This window comes from Drosophila eugracilis, unplaced genomic scaffold (assembly GCF_018153835.1).
Source record: "Drosophila eugracilis isolate 14026-0451.02 unplaced genomic scaffold, ASM1815383v1 contig_2154, whole genome shotgun sequence".
Taxonomy (NCBI): Eukaryota; Metazoa; Arthropoda; class Insecta; order Diptera; family Drosophilidae; genus Drosophila; species Drosophila eugracilis.
Genome location: NW_024573038.1, coordinates 9,015,311 through 9,030,678, shown reverse-complemented (window position 1 = coordinate 9,030,678; position 15,368 = coordinate 9,015,311). Strand labels below are relative to the sequence as shown.

At 42.4% G+C, this 15,368-nt stretch overlaps 1 protein-coding gene across 1 annotated transcript in view; it reads left to right on the top strand.

The window, feature by feature from the left end:
* LOC108114169 (ecdysone-induced protein 78C) overlaps positions 1-15,368 on the top strand; it is a 32,544-nt gene that overhangs the window by 2,642 nt on the left and 14,534 nt on the right. Inside the window, exons 3-4 of the mRNA XM_017224963.2 lie at positions 1,053-1,339; positions 1,407-1,548. Of these exons, the coding sequence (XP_017080452.2) occupies positions 1,053-1,339; positions 1,407-1,548 (429 nt within the window). The remainder of the gene's footprint in view (positions 1-1,052; positions 1,340-1,406; positions 1,549-15,368) is intronic.

The window sequence follows — 15,368 nt, the reverse complement described above, 5'->3', positions numbered from 1 at the left end:
CAAGTTGACGAAAAACTTAAATAGTTATTTTAGGAAAAGAATTTGAACCTGAACATAACTTAAAGTTTCTTTACCTTCCATTTTAATATTAAACATTTTTACCATCTGTAAATTTATAAAATCTGATTTAATCATTATCTTAATCTTTATCACAAAGTAAACTAACACCTTTCATTCATCATCACTTCTTTCTGTGTGCCCCAATCTTTTCCATTTCTTTCCTCCTGCCTGTTTGCCGGCGCGTGCAAGTTGCACATTAATTTCATTTTGTTTCGCATTTTTGAGGTGTGGCAACGCCAATTGGCACAGCGGCAACTAGCAACTAGCAACTGGCAACAAGCAACACCAACAACAACAACGGCAGTTCAAACTCCGCGCTTAGTTCATTTGCCTCTTCCTCTTGCATTAGAAAAGCGAAAAATAAAAGCAACAAAATGCAGTCAAATTGAATTCGAAATGAAATGCCAAGAAGCAAACATTGCCGTCTGGCTCCAGTTTTTCTTTGCTGCTTTTCTGTTTTTCCTTTTCTTTCTTTTTTTTTTTTTTTTGTAATTTGCAATGCAAATTTTTTTCGGCTCTCGCATAGTGAAAATTGTGCGGCTGCAGTTTTTCCTCGTGACTGCCGTTTTTACAGGCAATTTATTGTAGGCTGTGGCGTATACGTGATTTTTTGGCATTTTCTTCTTATCGCACATCGCCACCAAGTTGAATGCACTCTGTGGGCATTGCATTTGACTTTGATTGCTAGCCGGCTTAAGGATGATTAAGATTAGGACTTTGAGAGTCTTACAATTTGCCGGAAAAATTGATTTTTGTGGGTAAACTCAATGACTTGTGACAGTTTTGTCGATTGATTATGACTGCAAGTGTGACACTTTTCGGGGGCAGATAGCGAGTGGGTGATATGGCGACAGTGACAGCAAACTCATTTGCCAAATTGCACAGCGACTGTTGCACATGTGGCGTATGAGCAATGTGCCATTGCATAAGCGACCAGCTGGACAACTTTCCAGCTGAGGAAATGTGTTAACCAATGCATTTTTCCTTTGCAGAGCAACAGCAGCAGCAGCAGCAGCAACAGCAGCCACAGACGACGACACAGCTGCAACAGCAGCAGCAGCAGCAGCAACAACACCAACAGCAATTGCAACACCCGCAGCAGCAATCTTTTGGCCTAGCGGACAGCAGCAGCAACAACAACAACAACAACAGCAACGGCAGCAGCAGCAACAACAACAACAGCAACGGCGTCTCCTCGAAATCATTTGTGCCCTGCAAAGTCTGTGGCGACAAGGCATCGGGCTACCATTATGGTGTAACCTCCTGCGAGGGTTGCAAGGTGATATATTATATAGTTGATATATCTTTAAAATATATATTTTATTATAAACTATATATCCTGGCAGGGTTTCTTTCGTCGCAGCATCCAAAAACAAATCGAATACCGCTGCTTGCGGGACGGCAAGTGTTTGGTCATCCGGCTGAATCGAAATCGCTGCCAGTATTGCCGCTTCAAGAAATGCCTTTCCGCTGGCATGAGCCGCGATTGTAAGTACCAAACCTTTACTATACCTTCTGGGGGCCAAGAAATATGATTAAGCCAAAATGCCAGCCAACGTTTTTGGGGCCAAAGTGAAGGGGAGGCTGCACCTTCTAGCTTTTTGTGCCTCTTGATAACTTTATTAGCTGCGAAACCACTGGCAGATTTCTGCCAAAAGATTGCAGATTGTGTCAGTTGGCTGTCGGTGGAAATTGGCAACTGTAAGATAAAGTTTTAGAAGAGCAATTTAGGATGCACTGGAAGAAAATGAGCGGAGATTGAATATAGGAATCTAACTTAGCTCTCCTATCCAGTAAGTAATACATATCATAGCCTGGCAAACAACATGTTTTCTCTTAACTCCTTAAGCCTTTCCTTAGCATTTCCCCATTTCAGCTTTATTACTTTACTTACCAGTAATTGAATCAGCGAACATCGGTTAACTAGTTAACTAATGCCCCTCTAAAACGTTGTTAAACCTTTACTTAAGATAATTCGCCCATTTAAAAACTCAATTCGCGGGCAGAGGCCGTTCATCCAGGCTTAAAACGAGTTTCAAATCCGCCCAACCTTTTAGCTGAGCACCCATAAACAACTCCCCACTGGCCGCAGAAATGTGAAGCGGGCGGAAACCACAGCTTAAATGCAGTTGAAGCTGGGTTTGCCACAAAATTTTCCCCTTTTTGCCTTGGCTTGGGAAATACTTCCTGGCCAAGCCAAAAATCCACCCACGGACCAAGCTAAAATGAAATTAGTTTTTATGACTGTTGTCAGCGGCGGCAACACGAGCAACAGCAGTACACCAGCAGCAACATCAGTAAGAGCTGCAAGGGTTCCCTTGGCTTTCAAATGCAATTTATTTGATGTTGCGCAATTAATTGCCCAAAAAAAGATCGGAAACAAGAGAGAGGCAACATAAAATCAGGCAACTAGTCTGTTGTTGTTGCTGCTGTCACTGTTACTGTCGCCGTTGCTGTCGCTGTTGGTGTTGCTGTTGCTGCACGCGAGCAACATTTATTAGCCGAGTCTATTGGCTGCAACATTTGTTGCAATTTTTTATGGCATTTGTCTCGCGCAGAGTCGGGGCCTATACAGTGTTGAGCAAACATTTCCTTAATTTTCCTCGACGCCCACGCAAAATGGAGCCACAAGGAAATCCTCCTCGACCCACTCGGGCAAGTCGTGGAGTTGGCTTTTTACCACATTTAATAGGTTTGAGTTGAAGAGATTTTTCCTTAAAGCCGACTTTAAATGCCTTGAAATTTTCCTTTCAAAATCATTAAAGAGTTTACCTAATTACCAGATTTTATTATTCTTTTATTAATCTGTTAACTGCTTATTGGCCATTCTAGACACTTAGATTTTTAAAGACTGAATACCCAATAAGCTTTTAGAGCTCAACACCCAACAGATTGAAGATGTAATAAAACATTTTTATGGGTAAGAGGGTCTTAAAAGTTACTTCATCATTTATGGCCCATCGTTACTGCCATATTTTATTTGCCCAGGATTAATGATGTTCCTTTTGCAGGGCATTGAAGTTTCGTCTAGAGGTGTAGAAACTTTTCCATTTTCCATATTTTTCGCTGGCATCACTTTAGAGTTTCTTCTTCCCTGATGGGACGACTTTTCCTTTGCCCCAATGCATATGGAAAGTTCAATAATTTACTTAAATTGCTTTTAAGGCAAGTTTTGAATGGGATGTTGCTGCTGCTGCTGTTGGTGGGCGGTTGCAACTTTCGAGGCGCCTTTTGATTTTTGCTTGCTCGCTTTAATTAGACTTTGCCACAGACTTTGTCGAATCGTTTGGGGTTATTATGGCTTATGGTTGCAATGGCAATGTTGCAGCTAGCTGGCAATTGCTGATTGCCGATTGCTGTTGCCGTTGCTGTTTCAGTTGCCGTGAGAGATTTTCCAATTAAGTTGGCTCAGAGAGCTGCTAAGCCTAAAACCCTGTGCAAATGTTGGAGTTTTTGGATTTTAATGGGTCAAACCATTATTACCCCGCACTTCTTCTGCACTGCAAAAAAAGGGAAAAAAACAAATGCAATTATTTTGCCTGCGTGTTTGTGTATGAGTGGGCGTGGCATGACTTTTATTTAATTTGCAAAGCTTTTGTTGGCAGTGGCAGAAAGTACAATGCAAAAAAGAGGAAAATAACGCGATGCTTGCCAAGCTGAAATTGCATTTCGGATGTTGCAGCAGCAGCAGCAGCGGCAGCAACAACAGCAACACCGTCGACGTCAACAGCAACACTTTGCATGGCTCTACAGGAATTTGGGTCAAACATAAAGCACATAACACTCACACACACAGCCACCCAAAGTTTTCATGCCGGCATGCGGCATTTTGTGGCAATATCAACATCGCTGCCAGCAACAGAAACAGCAGCAACTATGCCATGCCGGCAGCAACATCTGCCTTCCTTTCCCTAAGCCAATTATTTCCCAAACAATTTGATAAACTTTTAGTTTATATTTATTCGCATTTAGGCTAAAATGAAGAACATGAACACAGAAATGCTGAAAGTATAAGGCAACATTGCTCAGCGAATAAGTTTATCGTAATTACTGTCTGCCATTCTCTCGACCTCTTAGCTTGGTCCATAAAAGGGAAATATAAGGGTGGCCAGCTTTTAATATGTTAAACTTTAAGTTCAATTACAACTTTCTTCTTAATATATTATTATAACCTAAATATTATTAACACTTTTGATCTTATAAAGGCAGCTCCAAATAATATTCCTAAGCTTTCTTAGGTCACCCTCTTCTTGCTCCACTGAACTCTGATCCAAACTTGCTGGCTGTAATCAAATTTATGTGAGAAGATTCTTCGAAGTTGGCTAATTGAAAAGTTTCCGGCGTGCTCTCTTTCTCGGCTTTTCTACTCGTATTTGTAATGCCGCCGTCAATCAAATTGGCCGCAAATCAAAATGCAATTAAAGAGCCAAGCGGGCCAAAGAACTTTTTGGACAAAGTTCTGGTTGTCTGTTCTTGCCTTGTCTGCTTGGGAATGGGCACATTGCTGTCGCTGCCAGCGGCGACATCAGCAGCAACATCAACCGCCAAGGCGACACAGTAACACAGAATCAAACTGCTCTCGACTCAATTGTAGTCAATTTGAAAGCCAACTATCAAATGTCAGCTACAAAGATCCAAGAATCGTTGCCACGACTCTTCTAGACGCCCAAAATCGGAGTGCAAAACGAAACTGTTGCTGCCAAAAACTTCATGTTGCCGCTGTTGCTGCTGCTGCTGCGCCTGCGCAGTGACAATAAAAGCAACAACAATAGTAAAAGCCAGAGAGCAAGACAGACTTATAATTGTGGCGTAAACTGGGTCAGTTGCCAGCTCAGAGTTGGCCAGGCCAATCCAAATCCAAAAGCCAGACCCCGTTGACTGTATGTACCGAAGTGCGAATGCTCATTGTTGCTGCTTGCTGTTTGCTGGTTGCTGGTTGTTTGTTGCCTGTTGCCTGTGTTGGTTGTTGGTTCTTTGACTGGCAGCCCATTGTGGCTGCTCGCTCTGTTTCTGCGCTTCTGACAATTGTCTTTTGTTTGGCCGTCGGTTACATTAAAGTTTAGCCACAGCCACAGCTTTATTGCCATTGTCTGGTTGGCGAAATTTTATTATTATTTGGCAATAGGCAAAATGCAGAGAAAACATTCTGGAATATTGCACGCTCTTTGATTGGCGGCTGTCTAAAAGTCATATATCTGTTTATTGTTAGAAGTTGAATGGTTAGTATCAGTATTATGATAATGTGAGTTGAGGTATTTCCTCTATTTTCTGGTTTTTACCAAAATAACAAGTTGTTTGTGTTTGTTAAAATATCTAAAAATAATAACGTCACCTTAAAGCTCACAGTTCACCATATATATATCTCTTTAGATTCCATTCAACCTTTTATCGATTTCCTCGTGAAGTTCACCAAACCTCCGAACTGAACTCCCTCAGCGCCAGCCTTCCGCTTCCTTTGAAATTCCCTCAGCGCCTTTCACTTTCAGTTGCCGTTCATTGCCGCTGCCGCTGAGCTGCTTCCGCTGCCATTGCCCAGTACCACCCCGCCCTCTCCTCCTTTTCACACACACAAAAAAAAAAACCAAAGTCCAATGCTCGCAATGTTTATGACTTTTCGCGAAACAAATCAGCCGCAACAGCAAACACAAAATGCAATAAAAACAAAAACACAAACAACGGGCGGGCTAAAAAATAAAGTAAGTAAAATATTGCCGAAAAAATTTGTAGCAACTGAAAGATCATTTAATTTTTTAATTACGTATTTAAAGTGTTGTTATTGCCGCGCGACTCGTTTGTAAACAATTCGCCAGCCTGGCTGCATAAGCTGAAAAGTTGAGTAAACAATTAAGCCAAGGAAAGACAGAAAAAATCGATCGTTAAACAATTTAATATAATAATAACAAAAGCGGATTGCACTCACACCTGTTGCAGGTGAATGAGTCAATCTTCTGGACAGCGAGTTGATGTTGCTGCTTCTGCTGCTGGTGCTGTCGTTGCCCTCGGGGTGTTGCAACATATATTCTCTTTGACTAATTGCTAATGTTAATTTATGCCATCGCCTTTGTTGCGGCTCATTGTTCTCGTATGTGTGTGTCACATGTTGCTGCCGTGTTACGCATGCGTGCCCCGCGGCAACATCGCTGGCAACGCGAGCAATCTGTCCACCAATTACAACGAAACTCGTTTGTAGCCGCCCGGTAGATGTTGCCGCCGATTGTTGCTGCATTTGTCCCTCCATTTAAAGTTCAATTAACACCTTGTCGCCTTGCTAAACTTCAAAGTAAAACTAAATTATAGACAAAATCTAAACGTCTAATTATGTTTATTTTGGCTTTAAGGGAGATGGAGATAAAATCTAGATTTATATCTTTAAATACTTCCTTAAATCCTTAAGTTTAAGTACTTATTAGTATCTTCATAAAGTATTCACCTCATCACTCTTTATTTCCCGAGTTTATCGACCCCTATGACCCTTAATAACAAACGCTTATTCACAGCTTTCTGTGCAATTGGCACATTTCTGCATCACTTGCAACTAAGGAAATTCACATGTCTTGTGAGTCAGTAACTTTCCAGTGAGTTTATGCGTAATTTGCTTCTATTTGCCCGAAATGAGAAGATCACAGGTGAACAAATTGGCAAATAAAGCACAGAAATTGTCATTGTTCGTGGGTGTTTCCCCCTGGGAATGAATACTTTTTGTGGCTTGCAAATGACATTAACCATTATTTGAATAAGTTGATAATAGAACTCATTAGCAATTATAGTTGCAATCGATTAGTCGTCTCCCTGATTCCCATCGCAGTGCAATTATGGAAACCCTCGCCCAGAAAACACACACAATTAATGTCATAAACCATCGACAAATTGCCAAGAAAAGTCGGGTGGATCAAGAGTTGAGACTTTGGGTGAGCGAGTGGGTGGTTGGTTGACAAAGACAATGACAGCAAAGCCACCACAGCAGCAGCAGCAACAGCAACAAAGCCACCCGAACGTTGACTTCTAAATGTCAATCACTGCGGACTCCCCTCTTGGGTTGTTTTCCCTCTTAACCAACGTGCCCGGCATAAGAATGTCTTAGTAAATATCATAAAAATAAAAAAAAAAGAAACGATTGTATATGCAAAGCGAAAAACAAATCACTGGCGCAGCAGAAGAAAAGAAGTTTATAAAATTAGCCATTGCACTTTGTGTTGTTGTCTAGTGCGAAAATAAATGATTATGATGCGCCGCCATTCCCCAGAATTGCCTCTCCCCTTGCAGTCCCCACAAATAGTTGACAACGCATCGCCCGAGGCGGCGGCGGCGGCAATTGCACCCGCCTTTGGGTTCAACGCCCAGCAGCAGCAGCAGTAGCAGCAGCAGCAGCAACAACACGCATTTTTCTTGGCGCTTCCGCGATTCTGGCCATCGACGTCAACAATATGAGTACGAGTGCCAGGGCATTATCAGCCAAGTGGGGTGTGGAATTGGGGACTCAAGTGCCTTGATTAAGCTGCCAATAACATAAGCAGCTGTTTGGCTTGCTGCTAGCTAGGAGGATGCTGCTGATGTTGCTGCTGCATCTGCAAGTTCACGCGTCGTTAATGGCCAACTGCCACCCGGAAGACTCTAAAACTTGACCAATTTGATGCAGCTTTATGGGTGGATTGCATCTGCTTAGGCTACTGGTGCTGGTTATATGCAAAGCCAAGAAAAACCTTTTTTACTATAATTGCAATGGCCAAGAGCGGGAAATTAGAAGGAGATCAAAGACTGCACAAGGGAAAACTATTATTAGAAGAAGATCAAATTAAAAGGCTTCCTTAACTAGATGGAAAGTCATGTTATATACTGACAAATCTTGCTATATCTTATATTTTTTATTATTATCCATGTTTATTATTAAATTTTAATATCTTCATAAACTCTTTATTAATCCATAAACAGCTGCTATATTTAAAAAGCCAACGATTATTGTACATAAAACGGTATCAATTATGCCATGTTTAAAGCTACTTCCTTATTATGAATAGTTATGAGTTTATTGGCAACATTTTCTTGTAGTGTATTGTTATGAGTTTGTGCATGCCACAGAAATGAGGAAGCAACTTCAAATGCGCTGCGGTGGCAGCAGCAACCATTGCATTACAGCGAGTTGCCGCTGCCAACGCAGAAATCAGTGAAGCGTTTTGGATTTCGAACAGGCTGGCCACTGCTGCAAAGCCCCCTTGGCCCACCCCCCTTCACTTCAGTTAAGCCCCTCTCTATACCGGGGTGCCTGTCTTCAATTAACACGCCGCTTCCATGTTGCTGCTGTTACTTTTGCTGTTGTTGTTGTTGTTGTTATTGTGTGGCATTTCCCTTTACGATTTGTGCAGAATGCGTTGACCTTTTAGCCGAGGGAAAAAGGGGCCAAGGAAAAAGGCGGAGTAGAGTGATGTGTGCTCTCGAGTGTGGCCACAGATGACGATGATGATGATCATGGTGGCGGCCACTTTGACGGCTTGTTGGGAACACCTTCACCGCTCCTCCGTTTCAGACTTAACTGCTTAATCAAGCCGAAGACGAGGATGGTTGGAGGTTGAGGTTGCATGGTAAATTGCTTGAGCTGCTGATCTCTGGCTGATCTCAATGCACAACCTTATGAAAACGATAAAGATGATGTTCCAGCCGCTGCTGCTGTTGCTGCTGTTGCTGCTGCTGGAGAAGCGTGATCGATGGTGGCTCCCTGTTCCAAGTACTCAACTTTGTCCGACTCTTCGCCTCATCTTGAAGTTGCTACTAAATTAAATCAAAACTGGCAGCGTGTTAAGACGTGCCTGACATGCCAAAAAGGGCAGGGAGTTGGACAACCAGGGGGTAGTTTGCAATGCCTTCTGGAGGAAGTCGGCACTTGAGACGCGTGCAATTTCCAGTAGGGGGAAGTGCGGAGCACTGATTGCCGGAGAATCCATTGGACGGGGAGGTCATAATACGATTTTTTAAAACACACTTAGCCGCTGCGTGTTGCGTGCCGTAAATTAGCCAGAACTACTCTAACGGCTTTTCAACTGCAATAAGGCTCACCCTAATTAAAGGGAGTGCATTTGCGCCCATGTTTAACACTGACCAAAGCCTCAATTAGTCGGCCTAAACAGGGAAAAACTAAACACTACGACTTACTAAAGTAAAACTAAGCCAGTTAGTGTAGAAATGGGGAACTTTTTTTAGGGAAACTTTAGCAATAAAGAATTATTTTCCTATTTTCTTTTCCATTTAAACATACAAAATTATTCATTTTCCCAAGTGCTTCCTTTGCATAAGTACTTAGGACTTTCCCAGACTCGTTTAGCCAATCAAAGGCGAAACTTTCATTGCAATTGGACTCGATTTTCAAATATCCAGCGGATGTCATTTGGTTTTTGTGTGGGAAAACTATCGAAAACTGCCTGAGAAGCAGGAAATTGTGAAGCGATGCGTCCTGTTGTCCCCGGGCAATCAGATCCAAGAAAAAGTCAGGCAATTGCAACAGCAAAAGCAACAACAACAACAACAACAGCAACTATAGTGACATGAAAAGTCACTTCCTTATTGCAAAGCTCACGCATACATGCACATTTAAGCCATCATCTAAATCAAGGCTTATGTAACTACGGCTTAAGCTGAGGCTGCCTTTTCCTTGGCTCGTTTCTCATTTTGGTTTTTTGTGCCAACGGCTACATTGCCAAACTGCTGAAGAAAAACGTGAAAAAAAAGATGCAAATGCATCTAACACCGGTTAGGCAGCTTTTTTTTCTTAAGCCCCAGCAGCAGCAGCAGCGTCAGCCGCAGTTGCATGCAACATACACAGCAGCAACAGCAACATCAACACGACGCAGCAGCAACATCAACAAATCTTGTTACTCAATTTCAATTGGTGCTCTGCTGACGCCGCTGCAACTGCAATGCTTCCTGCTGCATTTGAAAGTTCTGTTGCTCCGCTAAAAGCTCTCTCTATGCTCTCTCTCTCTCCATGCAGCCATCTCTTTCCTATGTCTATAGCCTTCTTGTTCTGTTTTTTATGTCTCTCTCTTTCTGATTTCCAAGCCGCCAGCTCTTTTCGCTTCTTTGTTTTGCTTGGTGTATTCTTCAGCTGGTGTTGCTGCCGTGTTTTTGTTGCTGCTTCGGCTGCTCCTGCTGCTGCTGCTGGCGTGCTGTAAAAGCTTTGCTGCCTCTGCTAGCGTCGACGTCACCAGTGACAGCGACGCCAGCAGCGTTGGCCACTTTTCGTTTCGCTGTCGTTTTCAGTTGTCTCTCGTTGCTCAAAGCGCGCGGCACTCGAACGCTCCGAAATATACAAAAAAAAAAATCGCCAAGTCACAGCAGCAACATCAAGCAGCAACGGCAGCAACAGCAGCAGCAGCAGCAACACCCCACCCAACAGCAGCAACAACACACTGGCTGGCAAGCAAACAAACAAACCAACAAACAAACAAACATCGTTTTGTGTATCAATTCCCGGCCCAAAACTTTACATAAAAGTGCGTTCAATACGAAAATATATAAAATATATATAGAAACCGAAGCAATCGCACCCGCCTGCGGTTGCATAAATTGATTTCGGGGCATTGTGTGATTTGAATTTCAAAATCCCAGAGCAGAAGAACTCCTCTTCTTTAGTCTCCCCCCAAAAAAAAAAAAAAAAAGAAAAATAAAATTTAACCAAAAAGCAGAGCAGTGAAATTAAAGCAAGAAAAATATAAGAAAAAGAAAAGAAAACCAGCTTAAGTGAAGTTTCCGAAATTTAAAAAGCAGAAGGAGAGCCTATTTTTGGATAACCTCCGCGGCAGGAGCTGAATGGTAAATGCTTGTTTCTTTTTTTCTTCTTATTTCGGTTCATTTCCGGGGGGAAAATCCGGGGTTACAGAGGCTGCGTATGTGTATTTAGCATACACGGCGTATACGCAATATATATCGAGTTATCACTCGACAATCGCTGACTAATCATCCGAATCCGCGGGGTCAGCGCACTTCCTGTCTTTGTGGTGGGCCAATTTTACTTCCTATTTGCTTGCCAATTGCCATTTTCCTTCGTATATATATATAAATCTATATCTATATATATATATTTAGCATTACAAACTGGGCAACCCAAAAAACTGGTTTGCAATTGCGAAACTGGTTGAGGCGATTTTTTGTGTGGGTTTTGATTTGACTCCTTTTGGCCCGTAAGGCAATTGATTTGCATTCCTTGGGATTCGAGATTCCCTCCGCCGCTGCTTCTAATCAGAACCGGAAACATAAAGACCACGGCCAGGAACGAACAGGTGCATAGAGCAACCGATTCCTATTAGGGCTAATGGCAGCTGCTTCTGCTGCTTTGACTTGAGCTCGGGTTTCGTTCTCGTTGGATCTCGTTGAATCTCGGCAGCCTATGTATGTATCGTTGGCATATTATGTTTGTAAAACAACAACACTGTGGGCTATCTATATCTATCTACATACATATGGCCGCCGGGGCCTCGCATAAAATAGTTGACAAATTCGCAAAACTATACAAACAATGCCCCGAGATATACATAGGCACATAGATACGTGGATACGATACACAGATACAGATGGAGATACACTCGAACTCATACTCGTGCACTTGTTTGCCGAGTTCATTAACATTAAGTGTTGTCCTTGTGCGTTTTCAGCTTTTTGCTAAGCGAATCAAATGCATAGGTCAGATGGGAAACGACTGGGGAATACCCTAGAATGTAGGAGGAATAGTTAATGGTAGTGGAATGAGATTCATCCATCTTTCTTTCATTCATAAAAAGGTTTAACTTAGTTTGTTTTTAAAGCAATTTAGTTACATTTTTGTTAGTTACTCCAAGCTTGGGCACATCTCAAGAGATTAGTTGGCCATTTTTAAGTGCCTATACTAAAAGGTAACGGAAAGCACTAGTAAATAAATGATGTGCTACAACAACTGGGTTAAGAAGGCACCAACTTTTTGGCCAGGTTTCACCTTTATCAAAGGAGCACTAGCAGCAGCAGCAGGAGGAGAAGGAGGAGAAGGATAAGAAGGAGGAGAAGGAGGAGTAGGATATATAGATACATACATCCTTAAGCCTGAGCAAATATATACCTACCCATCGAATAACCAACAGCAAAAAAACAGCCATGCTGATGATGATCTTTATCGTCATAATCAACATTCGGCGGCGTCATCATCGAAAAGTCAGTCGAAGCCAAGCGAAGCGAACGAACGGTATTTGTAGTAAAAAAGCGGCCAATAAACTGAACTCGTGCGGTTCAAGGTTTGGCCAAAGCCAAAAATGAAACTAAAACGTAAGGCAGAAAAACAAAAACAATAAAAACAAAAAAAAAAAATCACAAACACACAGACGACAGTCGACCGAAATGAATAACAATTAAATCTCAAAAGCATGAAATCATCTGCCGAGCGGGGCTAAACTAGCACAGCCACTAAAATATGTATCCATGAGATAGTAAGATACTCTGAGAACCAAGAACTCTCTGTATCTGTGTATCTGTATCTGTATCTGTATCTGAATCCGAAGCTCATTGACCAAAAAGTCGCCGAGCGGTGGCTTCTGTTACCGTTAAGCCAAAAAACCAAGTCAAGCGCCCATTAACAGTTAAGCTGAGAGCGGCGCTGGGGCCAATTACCCAACTCAGGGTAATTGACTTGGCCAAGAGACCAAAAAAAAGCCAAAAAAAAAAAAGAGAAAGAAGGGGTTCATAACTCTGGGTGCCGCCTGAAATCAGCTGAAAATCATTTGCAGCTCTAATTCCGACGGATTCTGGCCGGGAATCTGGGAATCTCTCGCAAAGTTCTGGCTTTTGCCGTCTAGTTTATTACAAAATTGACCTACATAATTTCTATTGCCAGTTCAGCATTTCAGGCAGATAGATACATTTGTATCTGTGCGTTTCTTGTTATTTATTCATTATAATTATTATTTCGTCTGCTTTGTGTGTCATTAGCCAGCGAATGGGTTGGGTTCGCATTGTCCGTTGACATTAATGAACCAATATGGATTGGTTCAGATGGCCAAATAACCAAATATATCCAAAAGATACGAGTATGTACAGAAAACAGAATGATATTCGAATATAGTTTTGCCACTCGAACTGGAGGAGAACTTTCAAAATTCCATTTTAGTGGGCCATTGTGTTTGGTTAGCCCTCGTCATAATTGACAGTTTTGTGCCAAGAATATACCGCAAACTGTTTTAGTTTTGATTTGGACTGGCAGCCGCCGCAAAATGATTCGCTTGGCTGCATTGGCAGGTCGAGATACAGTAAGAAAAAAGATACATCCACTGATACCCAGTCACTGAGTTGCACTGGCTTGCTGGTTGTAAAAACAAGAAATGGCCTCTAAATTCTAAGAACTCAAATGCCAGACGCCCTCACTACCACCTACCTCTTATATCTCTATGGTATTCCAGCTCATTGTTTTGTTGTAGTAGACTCGAGAGGCTCTAGATCAGACCACAAATGTGGCAAGGTGGCGAGCATAACCACAAATGATAATAATGATGTTGATGAAGAAACAGAAGCACGCTAAATATCCGTTTAATAAGTGCATTTAATGTTGTGTTTACACGAAGCACTGAGAGAAATAACTTTGGAAAAATAATTGCCATAAAAATAAAGAACTTTGTTTATTAGAAACACAAAGTTAGGTAAACGGAAAGATGCCAAATACAGGCATGAAGGGTTTATCTCTTAGTTTTTCCCCCGGTGCACTAACAACATGTGATTGACAGACAGAGGCTATAGCCATACAGCCACGACTGGGGCCTGCCACAAATGGAGACGGGTCGGCTGCTCCATTCAGAGCGCTAAACAGAACAGAACCGAGCCAAGAACCGAGTGGATTCAAACCCCACAGAACTAAACCAAACCAAAACGAAGTGAACTGAACTGAGTGGAATGGCATGGAATGGACAGGGGCGTCGCCAGTAACTGTTTCCACTGTAGCAGCAGAGTGGGGGTGTAAGTTAGGAGGTGCCAGAGAGTCAGAGTCAGAGTCGGAGAAGCATATCTCGCCAGTTACTTTGCGAGTCGCCATTTAATGACGTCTGTTTTTATTACAAAATGTATTAAAATGTTGTACAGGTGGTTTTTGTCGGTTGCCTAGGTGATGGGAGAGAAGGGGTTTCTCGGGGGGCTTAAGGGGTTTTGCTTGGGTGGAGCTGCAACGACGACGACGACGACGACTCCGTGTGTTGATGAGCCTATTAAATGCTGTTGATGGCTCTCAGCGGAGCCAAAGGCAGAAAAACAGAAAAACAGAGGCTGTTTCCGAGGCTCCAACCGATGAGACATGCGATGGATCTGCAGATAAAGATGGAGTTTTTGTCGGCTGGCTAATGACTGTGACTGTGTGCCCCGAAAACAGACAAGTTTAAAGTGGGTTAAACGCGTGGATCGGGGTCGCTGGGAAATGTCTAACACGCCTAACATGATTTCGACGAAGTGGATTTGGGTTAAAGTAGGCGCAGCTATTAACTTGGCAAATTGTCTTAATTAAGCTCTATTGAATGGGTGCTGTTGGTTGTTGTTCGGGGTAATAATAACAATGAAAACAAGTTAAGAGTTTTATGGGTATACTAATAATAATAATTAGTATATATACTTATCTCCAGAGGCCTGCATTTGCAGCTTTTAAAGTACACCCATAATTTATGTAAAATCTTTAGTTCCAGCCGCACTTTGCATAGTAAATCTCTTTTAAAGCACTTACCAGCAAGGTCTGCAATCCACTGCACTCTCAGATCCTGCTCTTTAGTACCTCCGTCTAAGTTATACCCTCCCCTTTACCCTTTGGAAACTCCCAAACCCTTGAGCTAATGTGTGCCCATTTCATATTTATGCGTAGCCAGCTCAGCTCATTAGCAAACGACAGACAGAGTTGGATGGGTTATGCTGGGGGTAGGAGGCATCTCCTCCATGTTAGGTGCCACAAAAAGCAATCACCAAGGAGGAGGTGGGAAAGTGCAAAAGAGCTTCAAGACAAACACACACGCACACACACAGAAAGAAAGAGAGAGGAATAGCACTTGGCAACTCCATCTTTAGCAATTTTCACTTGCACTTCCATGCTCTGGCAATCGTTGGAGTTAATTTTATTTGCAAAATAAAGCGAAACAAACTTTAAATGGAGTCAAATGCCAATGCACACACACAGACACACACACACACGCACTGGCACTCGCACACAGATACTCACCAATACCGATGCGAGCCAGACGTCTGCCGAACAAAGATTGCACGCCAAACAACGCAGCACAAAAAGTTCAAACGCCAGACAAGGATGCACCAAAGTGCAAAGGCAGCCAGCGAAC